The sequence below is a fragment of the Rhinopithecus bieti genome, unplaced genomic scaffold, assembly GCF_001698545.2.
Source record: "Rhinopithecus bieti isolate Rb0 unplaced genomic scaffold, ASM169854v2 scaffold_5889, whole genome shotgun sequence".
Lineage (NCBI taxonomy): Eukaryota > Metazoa > Chordata > Mammalia > Primates > Cercopithecidae > Rhinopithecus > Rhinopithecus bieti.
This window is the reverse complement of record NW_016805277.1, coordinates 2,395,048-2,408,678: the sequence shown is the minus strand read 5'-3', so window position 1 is coordinate 2,408,678 and position 13,631 is coordinate 2,395,048. Positions and strand designations below refer to the sequence as shown.

The following is a 13,631-nucleotide window of genomic DNA, read 5'->3' as shown; positions in this document are numbered from 1 at the left end:
CAAGCAAGTAAGAGTGTTCGATAAAAGGGAGATCAACCATAATGCCTGAGATCAATCTTCTGAAGATGGAAATTTCCCTTTGTCTATTTCTGCATTGGAAATTGATTAACTTTTTATAGGACTGACGAGTTTTTCCCCAGCACCTTTGATTCAGTGTCAGGGAAAGGCCCACTTTAGCCAGGCTCTGCTTGGCAGATTTATGAAATAGACTTTAACTATATTAAATTTTAAAGAGGAAATCATTGTCCAATTACCACACTTCTTAATGGCTTCAGGTGCCTCAGGCCACATATCTGCCAGGTTAGAACGAAGTGTCTGGTAAGGTTCTGTTTACCTGGAGCTGTGTGGGCCTGGATACCAAGATCTCACAGCAGCTTCTGTTAAAGACAAGCTGATGCCACCTGCCCTCGGTGCTCCCTGCTCAGTAGTTTGAGGAATTGCCAGGTGCTTCTTCCTGCAGGTAGCTGTAACTGTCAGGACCTGGGATTTTCCCAGAGCAGCCTGAGTCACCTGTAGGTCCCTGGACCTGCCCCTCAGGTTCTTAGCCAGAGCTGAGACCTAGTGCTGATGGAGGTGGTGACATGCTGGCAGGGTGGTTGCCCTGGGGGCCATGGGCAGCAAGTCTCCTGGGATACACGGCTTGAATGGGCTTGCATGAGCTGCTCAGGTATGGGTGAGCAGAGCAGAGTCATCTGAGATTCCCAATGTGCTTCCTGGAAGCAGGCTCAGGACTGCCTGGAACAGAGGACCTACATTCCAAAGCTTCTGGTGGCTGCTCCTTACTAGGGTTCTGTGGGTACTTCCTGTCTCTACAGACCTTCAAGGAACCATGTGGTGCCTCTTGGTGGGAGCCATTCTCCCCAGGGAGATTCCGAGTGCTCTGAGGAGAGCAGGCGCATGCATGTCAGTCTGCCAGGGTTTTATCTCAGTTCTATCATGTCCCAGGCAGTGAACAACTCAGGCAAGTTGTCTGATTTCTTAGAGCCTCAGTTTCCTCATCTGAAAATATCTGTGAAGTGGGATAATAGTAGTCTCCTCCTTACAGCAGAGGATGGTCAAAAGATTTAAGGAGAAAATAATAATAATGATGATGATGATGGCAACAATACTGATGACTCTCTCTATTGAAGCACACCATGTGGCCAGGCACGGTGGCTCACACCTGTAATCCCAGCACTTTGAGAGGCCAAGGTGGGCGGATCACCTGAGGTCAGGAGTTTGAGACCAGCCTGGCAAATATGGTGAAACCACATCTCTACTAAAAATGCACAAATTAGCTGTGTGTGGTGGTGTAAGCCTGTAATTCCAGCTACTTGGGAGGCTGAGGCACAAGAATGGTTTCTGCCCAGGAGGCAGAGGCTGCAATGAGCCAAGATTGCACTGCTGCACTCCAGCCTGGGTAACAGAGTGAGACCATGTCTAAAAAAAAAGAAAAAAGAAAAAAAAGAAAGAAACATACCACATGCCAGGTACCACTCTAAGGCATTCACTGTCTTAGCTCATTTAACCCTCATGATGACCCTGTGAGGTTCACAGATGAACACAGAGGCACAGCAAAACGACATTGTCTCCCACGGTCCACTAGCTCATACATGCTGGAGGCAGCACTTCACCTTAGGCAGTTTGACTCTAAAGTCTGCATTCTTTGCCACTATCCTACATAACAATGAACCCTTCTGAGTTTATTAATCACAGGTCAAGGGCCTAGCTCAATGTCAAGCACATGGCTCAATGAATGCTAGGGCACTCCCCACCCCACTTCCTCCCAATGACTGGGCCACAGCCTTGAGAAAGTCCCTGTGCCATGTTTAAGATTTCTTTAAATTGGCATCAAAGGTGGGGACCTGTCTTTATTATCCATCCACTGGGTGGACAGTCTGTGGTCACAAGAAAAGAGCTGCCCACCACCCCCCACCACCCAACTTGGGGAGGCTGATCTCATTCTCCTTGCAGATCTTGTACCTGCTTGGTGTGGCTCTAGGGCTCCAGACCCTTAGAAACAAACCAGTAAGCAGAAGTAGGAATGCAGGCCCCTCCAGCCCACCCCAGCTTTTCTACCATCAGGACTCTATAGGCTGCTCCCTGCAACTGGCAGTGGCTGTGGCCCCAGTGTGTGAGGTCACTCTTTCCTTGCTTTCTATGCTGCAGACACTAACTACCCCTGCACCACCCTGTAGCTCAACAAAGGACATGTGTGCTGTGTTAACACTGCAGTCTCGCGGGAGGGAGGCAAACCGCAGGGTGTAATGCAAGTGTTTTCCCAAATGAGAGCAGGGCTTGGTGGGGGTCGATAGGTAGACACAGGGCTTTCTGCAAACAAGCAGGCTGAGGTTTGGGTTCTTGATCTTTGGATACCAAGGAGCAGTACTGTCCTAAGATAGAAGATTTGGGGACTTCCATGTTATAGCTCCAATGGTGTTCAATGGAAACCAAGTACTGCTTCCTTGTAACTTTTCTGCTGAGTAACTAATCCTACTCAATGAAGAAAAGATTGATTTCCCAGTCAAAATATGAGAGACCAGGCCCTCTGAAGTGAGTTTTTTGCCAGATAGCTGAGAGGGCCTGTGAAAGCTTGTTTGTAAATAAAGGCTGAATGTGGCTGGTGGGAAGAAGAACCTGACCTCATTTTGTTTGTGAGATGTTCTCAGAGGTATTGAACACACGCTCTTAGACACCCGGAGTGGGGGTTGGGAAATGGAAAACTGGATTCCTCCATAATGTGACTTTCACTGAACGCCATGCCCACCTGAGCCAGTTCAGAGCTGCTGAGGTGGCCATTGCCATCTGCATCTAAGTCCCTGAACAAAGATTCCACCAGGACGCGCTTCTGGGAGGCAGGGTCTTGTCTACTGTCTTCTTCCTGGAGTGGCTGCAGGCGGGTCTGGAGTGCCAGAAGGACGTTCTTCAAGCGGGCATAGCCGGCTATGGTGCACGTGTCACCTGAAAGAGAAGGTGAGGTTATTATAATGAGACTTATCCCGTGGTCTTGAGAGAACGTTCTTGCCACTGGTCCATTCATCCATATCACTCACAAATAGGCACTGGGCATTCACTATGTGCAGTGCATGGTGCAACTGTAGTCAATGGGACTTGTTTGTGTTCTGCTCACCAATTTATCCCATAAATATTGATTGAACATGGAATGCATGCTACACATGATGCAAATGCTGGGTGGAACCTATTTGTCCAGCTGACAAATATTTATTGAGCACCTACTACAAGCCAGACTAGAATAACTGCCAGATGGAATGGGAAATTCTTCCAGCAGAATATATAGCGGCAGCCCCACAGAGGTTTTAGGAATGCCGCCCCCAATTCCATTTTGTAATCGCTGGTTTTTGCCTTAATCCTACCTTAAAGGCTGCTTTTGAATACTTGGCCTCCTAGATTAGGGAGTTTTAGTTAACAGGACTAATAAGCCCTGCTTATGTTAATTAGGTACCCTCCCAGAGCTGGATTACTTCAAAACAAACATATACACAAGTCTATGACCAAGAAACAAAAAGCAGCTTTACAACATTAAAACCAAAGCACACAGCTTGTTTTATCCCAGGCGTGCTTGCTGAACGGCAGCAGAACCGTGCAGTGTTTGGACAAGTAAGGCCTGGGATGCACTGCAGCATGGCGTAGTTTACCTTGCTGGTGACGGGCTTCTAGGATGGACACTACGCAGGGCATGGCCCATACACTGGGGCTGCAGGAGTGTCAGCAGAGAGGGCAGCCCCTCCAGCCCCACTTCTCATCTCGCCGGGGGATGAGTACTTTCAGCGCCTGGCTTTGCTGAATCCTGGAGAATGGGCACAGGCTCCTCACTGACCATTCCAGGTTGAAGGCCAATGGGTTGATGGAGCCTGGGGCTCTTCTCTTTAATTCCAAGGCCAGTTTAGGGCCTGAGGTAATATCCCAGAGTTGGAGAGTCATTAGGAAGAAGTGCTAGAGAGCATGGGCTCTGAGGTCCCCTGGGTTTGAGCTCCAGCTCTGCTGCCATCATGCATGTAGCCTTGGGCAGGGTGTCTCAATGATCTCATCCGTGAAATGGAGATATCAGTGTCTCCCACACGGGGTCGTTACGAGGATTAAATAAGATGTGCACATACAGGCCTTTGCACCGGCGTGGCACCCAGTAAGGGCTCATAACATGATAGCTACTCCCTCCCTTGTCATTATGGGAACCACATTTACTGAAGAGCAACTGTCAGGGAAGCTACTGGGAAGAAAGGGGTGATGGGGAAGTCTGTCTGTTTCTTTCTTCTACCCTTCCTCTTTTCCTCCTTCATACCCTCCCTTCTTCCCTCCCTTGATAAGCCTGGACAGCCCAACCACTTTTTCTTGTGCTTGTTTATATTTCTAGATTTTCTTCTAATTTGGGGTCAATTGATTTCCACCAGAAACAGATGCCCATTACCATTTCCTCCTGCATGTTTATTTAGAAAAAAATCAATTGCTGTGTTCAATGCAATCAGATCTATTTGCTCTCTGGGAGTCTTTGTGCTCTGACAAGAATGCCTCTCTCCCACCCCTTCACCTTGCTCGCATCCCTCTTTTGACTAGTAGGATATTGATTCCTGAGAGTTCTTGGGGCCTCCAGTTGGCAAACCCAATTCTCAAGTCTGTAGAGCTACATGGCATTGAAAACAGTGGCTTTGTCTCCCTACAAAACTTGCTGGGTTCTTCCTTTTTCTAGGCCTGGATAAGGATCAGTTTGGGGGAAGGGGAGGAATAGTTTTGCCCGAGTCTAGCTCCTCACTGCCTGAAAGAGGATGAACTTTGGTCCTGGCAAACGGACCAGAAGTGGGGGTACAGAATGAAAGTGGAGGTGGGGCTGGCTGCTGGGGTAAATGGAGATGGATGTGTGCCTATGTAAGGGTCTGCAGGAGCCAGCACTGGGGGTGCTCCCAGGACTTCCTGGAGTAGGGGGTGTTTATATCCAGATACTGAAAAACTGATGTACACAGCAGGTGGATATGGTGTCAGGAAGAGGCTGTACTCAGAAATGCTGGTGAGTAATCGGGCTCTAAAGAACATGCCACAGCAGGGCAACCTGAAGGTGAGGCCAGGCTGGGTCAGAAGGGCAGGACACCGCATCCTTGCAGATTCCCCCAACCTTCCTCCTGGACCTTGGTAGGGTGTAAACCACTTCTGAGCTGCCAGCTGCCCTGGGCAAGGTTCCCTTCTGGAGCCTCTTGTTTCGTCTCAGGACCCCAGTGGCCAGGCCGGACTAGGCATGGAGAGCGCCCTGGGAGTTCTTGGGATCACCAGCTGGCAAACCCGTTTCCCAAGTCTGCAGAGCTACATGGTGTAGCTGGGGTCACCCTGTGAGCAGGGGTCTGCAGCTAGATACCTCCAACACCGGCAGGCGGGGGAAGCCATCCAGGTGGGTCTTGCTGGGATGGAAGTGGGGTGCTGTGGCATCCTCCCCAGGCTCGGCCCCTCCTCACATCCTCATAGCTGCCCGTGAGCACAGAGTTCTGGCTGCTTCACCCTGGCAACTGCCCAGCAGACACCTTCTGGTCAGGAAGGTATGTGCAGGTCTAGACGTCAATCATCTGGGGGAAAGGGGTGGGTCCCCCAGGTCTCCAGCATCAGCTCCCTGAGCCCATGGTCCCACCCTCTGCTAGGGCTCACATTGCCCAGGCCCCTCCTGTCCTTTTACCAGCGTTTATTTACATACTGTGTGCCTGATGCTGGGCAGCTTCTAGTTCTGGGCACTGTGGGTGCCTGTGGTGGGAGGCCAAGGGAGGGATGTTCAGGATGAGACCTGTAGGATGAGGAGTTGTGGGAGGAAGCAGAGGGAAGAGCAGGCCAGGAGCAGGACTGTGTGTGCAGGAGCTGTGGTGCGGCACATCTGGAGACTGGTGAAAGCTGGTGTGGCTGGGCTGGAGGGGCTGAGTCAGGTGGAGAGTGAAACAAGACAGGCAGGAGAGGGCAGTGGGGCAACCCAGGCAGAGCCTCCAAGGCCGTGGGGAAGTGTGTGGCCCCACACATCATGCTGTTCAAAACCTCCGTTGTCATTTCTTCCTTTTACTGAGGGCACTCCATGCCTGGGCCAAGCTTGCCACTGGGGTCCTGAGATGAACCAAGGGATTCCAGGAAGGGAATCTTAAATTCTTCTTTATCCCAGGAACAATTGTGCTTTAATGAGTTGCAAGAGAGAACTCTGCCCAAACTCAAATCATGAAGTCATCTGTCCGAAATTACTGAGCTCCTCTGGTGCCCGACAGCACTGGGGAAGGGCTGTGGACCCTGGAGGAAAGGTGGCCTGATGCTGGGAGCTCTGCTTCTGTGCAGATGATCACTCAACATCCCAAAGTCCAAACTCTCTTTCTGGGAAGGATTTTGATCCTTCATCTCTAAGGGCTGCCCTCTTGGTGGCTCCCTGCCTTCACTCCCTGCCTCTGTCATCCGAATTCCATAGGGCTTATGGTGGGGTGGGGGAAGGAAAACTTCCTTCCTTGCCTTCTTCCAGCTCCCAGAGGCAGATGCCCCAAAGCTGCAGCCTCTGGCTCAGTCTCCCAGGATAGCTTTCTCCCTCACAGCTGGCCTTGGCTTCCAGGATGGGTATCTTCCTAGCAAGGTGTGTCAAAGTCATAGGTTACCAAATTCCAGTTTTATTTTTACATTCCTGCCCCCTGCTGGTTTCACTGTGGGGTCAGATAGGAGGAGTGACTCAGCTGTGTGGAGCACTGGGCATTTTGGACACCACTGGACATGGTCTTCAGCTAAAGGCTCCCTCCCCACTTCCAGTTTCAAACATTTGTCTAATTCTAAAAGAAATACATGCCCATCAAAGAACCACTTGGAAAGCACAAATAAATATAAAGAAAGAGAAGATAAATCATCCTGAAATCTACCTCCCAGAGGCAGCTGCTGTCAACACACTGCTGGCCAGAAGTGAAGCTGGGCCCTCTCCATGAGTGACACTGAGCTCATGACTGAAATGAGCTCTTTCACGTAGTCCAGCCCTCGTCTGCTGTGCGGGCTCCAAGGTCTGTTTTCTGATCTTCCTCCTATTCTTCTCAAATTCCAATCATTTTGGGCAAGAAAGTGTCAACACCCAAGGTTCATCTCTTTCTTATCTTCACCCCAGTCAGCCCTGCCCACCTGCCCAGCAATTCCACAGGTGACTGCAAGAGAGGCAGGGGGTGTGGGGGGACCAAGGGGGACAACTTCAGCAGCAGTGATCACGGGGCATGTTCCTGCCCAGAGGCCTGGCATTGACTGTCCCCCTGGCTGGAGTGCTATTTACCCAAACCTCCACCTGGTGTACTCATCTTGGCCGCTGCTTAAACATCACCTGACATAAGCTGGCACCCCTTACCTTCATCACTCTCCGTGCCCTGATGCTGCATGTGTGGGGCCTGGCTCCCAAGGAGGGAGGGAATCAGATCTCTCTGGACAAGGGCAGGGTCCAGTCTTAGCCTTGGTCCACAGGATACTTTCCTCCTTCAGAGGGAAGGACCCTGGGGTGTGTGGCAGAGGCTTGGGGATCACCCCACCCCTCCCTGGTGCCCCTGTGGGTGATGGTCAAGATGATGTTGAGAATGATGGTGGCAGGCCGGGTGCGGTGGCTCACGCCTGTAATCCTAGCACTTTGGGAGGCCGAGGTGGGTGGATCACCTGAGGTCAGGAGTTTGAGAGAATGGTTCGAGAGCATGCCATGAGGAGCCCTGAGCCAGGGCCAGATCCCATCGCCAGGGCCTCTCCAGCTTAGCCTGGGATGGGGAGACTTGGAATACAGTTGAACTTCAGCATTGATTAATCCAGAGTCGTGACTCTTCCAGAGAGAAGTTGGGATGCTTGCATATAACCTTGACGTCCATGCCTTGAATGAGGCTCAGCAGGGGCTGCCCGGTTGGGACCCGCAGGGGACCTCCTTCATGAGTGGGCAGGACCGCCGTGATTTGGACTGAAGAGGTTTCAGCCCACATGTTTGGAAAGTCATTTCAGTGTTTCCTCTGAGTCTTGCTGGTTTCCAGGTAAAGAGAAATTTGTGCTGCCACAAATAATGGGATTTTGTTTTTGCCTTTGCGGTAACCTTGGGTAGGTCAAGCCTTACGGTGAGGTTTGGAGAATTTCAGGGAAGCCCCCTCCATAGCTGGAAACTCCCTGTACTCTGAACACAGCTGCCCTTTCTCATGTTGCCCCACTCCCTTCCTGTCTTAGGCCCAATCTACCTGGTCTGTAGGAAGCTGTCCACTTACACACACACACACACACACACGCACACACATGGGACTGCTTTCTCCCTCAGCCTTCCTTTCTGCTTGCTATGAAATCCTTTCTGGGTGAGGCTTGCCCCAGCCTTAGTTTGGGCTCCCCCAAAGCAGTCCCTGAGATGAGGATCTAGGGGCAAGCAGCATATTTGAAGATGATCCCAAGAAGTGCTGGAAGGAACAGGAAGTAGACTGGGAAGGGAGAAAAGCCAACAAAGGGTACAATCATGAGTGGGTTGCCGCTGTGGCCAATGGGAGTTCAATCCCATGGGGTCCTCAGAGGGACTGTGTAGAACACACCGCAGAATTGCTCCACTGAGGTGGGAGGGAGCTGGGATATTTTTCTACCGACTTCCATCCCTATTAGCTGAGGTTGCTCTTGGAAGAACTGACCACCTCCAGCTAGCAGTTCTGGACCTCTCAAATGAGGACTGAGCACATGCCTGAGACCAGAAAATGCCCTCAGACTGAAGCTGCAGGTGCCTGGGATAGGATGCTCTTGGCAAGTGTTACGGGGAATCGTCCACCCAAGCTGCACATTACCTCTGGGGTTGACTGAGAGAAGCTGGATGGGCTGCTTTCAGCATCTGCTATGTCCCCTCAATGGGATTACACGTTCTGAGCAGGCAGGGGTTGGAGTGGACAGTTCCCCATGCAGCAATACCGTATGAAATACTTGTTGAATGAGAGGACCAGAGTCCTGTGGCTCCAGGGCAGACAGTCTCATGAAGCAGCCAGGGTGATGGGTTCACCCTGTAACAACCTCGTCTAAGGTCTTCAGGTGGATACAGACTTCATCATAGGCTGCCGTGTCTACCTGATATCAACATTGCTAATGACAGTCACCACAAGGCCAGGCAGAGCACTGGATGGGGGATCAGGAGACCACCTGACTTTAGCTGTGAGACCTTAGGAAAGGCATTCACTCCCCTGCCCTTCCTACTCCTGTTCCTTATCTTAAAATGGGGATAATAATAGCCTCTTACTGCCTTCCAGGGTCATGACATGCAAGGAAATGTGAGGACATTAGCAAGTGGTTGGCCAGGCCTGGGGTCTTCTCTTGGTGAGATGGGCTCAAAGCCCCAAGGGAGGGGTATGACTCATTTGTCTTTGTCCCCTTTACTGTGGAGCCTGGGACAGTGCTCATGGCTAAACAGAAGAGAGAAGATGTCCTGATCTCCCTCCCCCGCTCCCTCCCTCCCGCCCGCCCGCCAGTGCACATGCCCCGTCTGGGGCTTCTCGGGGAGACAGGCTGCATGTCCTGATCAGCCTGACACTGACAGCATCGTTGACAGGCTCTGTGAAGGGCTCAGCCACCTTCCTGCTGGCCTGGGTACCCTCCATGCCACAGGGCTGGCCTGGCCAGCCCCTGGCCCTGGCCTTGGGCTCCTTGCCAGCACATGTGTGGGGCTCCTCCTGCTCCCAGACCAGGCCTGCTTTGGCAGATAAAATATTGATCAGTCTGCCAAGGAGCCCAGAGTGTGATCCTATTTTCATGTCAGAACTTCGTAATGAACTACATTTATCAAGCCCGTTCTCCATGAGAAAGGTCAGTCGCAGATCCGGCTAAGTTGTTATGACACCTCATTAATCTAGTTCCCTCAATAATTGTCCCTCTTTGAAGATTCTAATGTTCTCCCATTCCCACTGCACTCCCTCGACACAGAGGAAGATGATTATAGCAGGAGAACAGGCACATCCACATTTAATTTTTGAGCAAAGGGAGATAGGTAGCAGGTAGCAGTCTCTGGAATTAAATGTCCATCAAAGAAACACTTTTTATTGCAAAACAAAGGGAAGCAAGGGAGACATTGTAAATATTCCATCAGCCACTTGTGGCCCTGCCAGACTGTGCTCAAAGGGACCATCTTCATTCTGTGGCAGGTGAAGCTCCTGTTACAGGTGTGGGTGGGACTGGGAGACTCCGAAGCACCAAGGGGAGGGAGGCGTTGTGTAATGTGGGCAATGTGGAAGCCGCTACATAGGCTGCCAGGAGCTCAGATTCTGAGAGGCAGACAGGCCATGTGGTCAAGGCCCAGGCCTTGAATCCCAAGCGTGAGGCACCTGCATGGTGGTGGGGCGGGAAAGTGGGCTGTCTCTTGCTGCCCTGTCCTACTCTCTCACCACAAGGTGTTTATTCTTCACCGACTCCTTCAGCCTCCCTCACCTAACACACCAATGCTGCCTAAAGGGGGCCCTCGTGTGCTGCCCTGTTCTCTCTTGCCAGCCTTCCCCAGCCTTCAATTTCTGTGACTTTTTCATCCACTGTGGATCATCAGGCTCCCTGTTAGACTGTGAGCTCCTCCAGGGCAGGGCGGCCTTGCTTACAGGTGTACCCCTAGCACCTGGCCCAGCACCCGCACATAGAAGGGGCTCATTCAATGTCTGTTGCCTGTATGACTGTGGAAGACGGGCGGCAACTGGGCTTGGAGAGTGGTTACAACCCTGCCCTGAGGAAGAGACAATCCCAGTCACGCTGCACCATGGTGACAGGTCTGGATCTCTGGAGGAGACTGGTGCCTATGTCACCCATCATGTCAGTTCCTTGGGGGGTGTGCTGAGCATGTGGTACATGTGGCCATGCTCACGGAAGCCCAAACCTCCATAGCTCACCCAGTGGGGACACCCCAAAACCTGCAATGCTGGCTCCATGGAGTGAACTCCAGCATGGCCAGGCTGGGGGTGGTGGCAAGGTGGTCTCTGGACATAGGTGGCATAGAAGTGTGGTGGGCACAAGGCAGCTGCCTGGGAATTGCTTCTGGACAGGAGCAGGAGGAAAGCTGCTGCCCTCTAGTCTTGGCATTACTGGTCAGGACAGCCCTGGATCCCTCTGTGAAGAGGCCAGCCGGGGCCCCTGTGCTTGAAACAGGCACCCAGGTAAGGAGGCCTGTGGGTGAATTTGGCTATGGCACACCTTCAGGAAAGACCCTGTTTTTTGCCCCGGCTCTGATCAGTAAATGAGCAGAGCCGACCCTGTGGACCATCTGTGTTCTTGGGGACAGCTTTATACACAGGCAGAATGTGGGGTCAAGGTGGGTGGGGGGAATCCCCAGGCCACTATAAGACTGCAGCTCCATGAGTCTCCAGGGTGCTGGAATTTCCCTTCTTGGGGTCACTCTACTCTCAGGAGTCCCCCATTGAAGAATATACAAAATATACTAGAGAGGGGAATGCAGGGCATGGCTCAACATCATGAAAGAGCTCAGCTGCCACTGCTGGAAGCAATCCCTTTGGGGAAGGGGGCGTGGACCAAGGGGCAGGGGCATGGGGAAGAAAGACTTGCTTGGGTGGGGGATGGTGGGTCTGCTCTGAATGCCAACAAATGGGATGAGGATCTCTCTTCCCAAACCAGACACAGGCCATCCCTGTGGAAACCAGCCACTCTCTGGAGCTGCACTCAGTGGGCTCCAGCCCCTCTTCAACCTAGCAGGGTGGCTAGAGCTCGGATCCCCAAACCTCACCTGAGAATCCCCAAGAGAGGCCCAGGGGAGAGATAGGACGTGCCCCCATCCTCTTGGCTGCCCGTCCCCAGACATTAGCAACACTGGTTGCCACACTTTCCCCATGAGCCTGATAAGTCATGTCATGTGCTGGCCCAGCAAAGCTTCGATCTTCACCACCAAAGCAAAAACCTGGCTTAATTGTCTGGCACCCACATTATAGCTCAGTGTGGCTGCGTTACAGGGGCCTCAGTTGTGATGTGTCATTCTGAGGTCTATTTTGAAACTGCTAAGCTGTGCAAAGAACAAGCAGCATTTTACTCCCAGATCTAATTTAGGAGCTGCCGTAACTTTGCTGGAGTTAGCTTAAGAGGAACAGATGTTTAACTTGATGTCAATTCATGAACATTAACAATCTTTCTGCTGCCATTTCTGGGAAAATTCAATTAACAATAAATGCCAAAACCAATGGGCTTATCTTTAAGATACATTTTAGCTAACATGATGTCGTTTCACTGACAGTGTTGACTGAGCCACAAAATTCTGAAAATTCCAAGAGATTGTTACACACATATGATACAATATATCACAATCCCCTCACAATCCCCAACAAATCTCCTCACAATCCCCAAACAAACATAGACAGGTGTACTGGAAGTCGTGCCACCTGGTAACCCACTGCCGCTGTCCCTTGGGGTCTGTGACTTCTAAGTGAATGGGTCACTATCCTCTTCTCTCAGCCCCCTGTGGCGGTGTTTATGCCTGTCATTGGCCTAAAACCACTGGCTACTCTAGCCTTGAAGGCCCTCCCAGTGGTCCCAATCTGGCTCCACTGACTTCCCACTCCCTGCCAGAAAGCCCGCCCACAGAGCTTGCCCCCAGGTGCCCCACTCCTGGCAGGCCCACTCTTCAAATCTGACTTTTCTGCCAAGGCCCAGTTCCACAGAGCTGTTTCCATCCCTTCCAAACCACACACTCTGGACCTTGGCTCTGTGAGTCTGGAGAGGTTTGTCCCTGTCCTGTCTCCTAGACTGAGCTTCTTGAAGCAAAGACTGCTCCCAGCATCTTTGCATCTCTTGGGTGAATAGCTTCATGCTCTTAGAGAACACTGCTAACAGGGACCTACAGAGGGCATACCTTCACCAGGTACTGCAGCCTGCCCATGGCTTGGAGGAACTCAGCCTGCCTCCTGTCCCTTCCATCACTTGGAGCTCTCCCTGGAACACTACTCACTCCTTAGTTCCAATACCAGCACCAGCAATGAGCCAAATGTACTCATTATACAGATGGGAAAACTGAGGCCCAGGGTGGGGAAGGGACATGACTGGACCACAGGGCTGACTAGTAGCAGATCCAAGATCAGAACCTGGATCTCCTGACCCTGGTCTTTCAACCACATAACACCAGGGTCTCAGGAAACTCAACGAAGAACTTGTTTACTCTGGCTTTCCCTAGAGGAAGCCCAGGACAGGCCTCGCTGAGGAAGCGCAACGGTATGGGAGAGCTGCTATAGAGTCTCACCTCTAGAAGGTCTGCAGGTTTGTTAGCAACAAATTTTCAGCTTCTAGAAGGGTAGCAAGTATGGGGTGAGGCCTGGAAAGCTGCATTTTAAGAGTCTCTGCTGATTCTGGCACAGATAGTCCACTGAGCACACTTTGGGAAACACAGTTTTAGCAAACGTGCTTACCTTCCCCCTACCCGACAGGGCTCACTTGGCCACCTTGCTTGAGAGCTGACTGGCTCTCAGGAGGGGCCTGGAAGGGAAAACTACCAAATTAAGTCAGAAAGAGAACCTGGGTAACAGCTGGAGGGTGCCCGCCTCTCAGCCAAGACCCAGAGACAGAGCTGAGCAGTTCCTTCCAATATCCTGGCTCTTGCTTCCCTGCAAGGCATGGTTGTGCTGCTGCCTCTAACTGGGAAACAGAGGCCAGTATAAGAGCTTCAAGAGGAGGAGGGCGTGGCTACAGGACTGGGTCTG

General features: G+C 51.7%; 1 protein-coding gene across 2 annotated transcripts in view; it reads right to left on the bottom strand.

Annotated features, from left to right (window-relative positions):
- Positions 1 to 13,631, bottom strand: part of FSTL4 (follistatin like 4) — a 417,177-nt gene that overhangs the window by 121,228 nt on the left and 282,318 nt on the right. For both annotated transcript variants that reach the window (XM_017871986.1, XM_017871987.1), the window contains exon 5: positions 2,747 to 2,940. In XM_017871986.1, the coding sequence (XP_017727475.1) occupies positions 2,747 to 2,940 (194 nt within the window). The remainder of the gene's footprint in view (positions 1 to 2,746; positions 2,941 to 13,631) is intronic.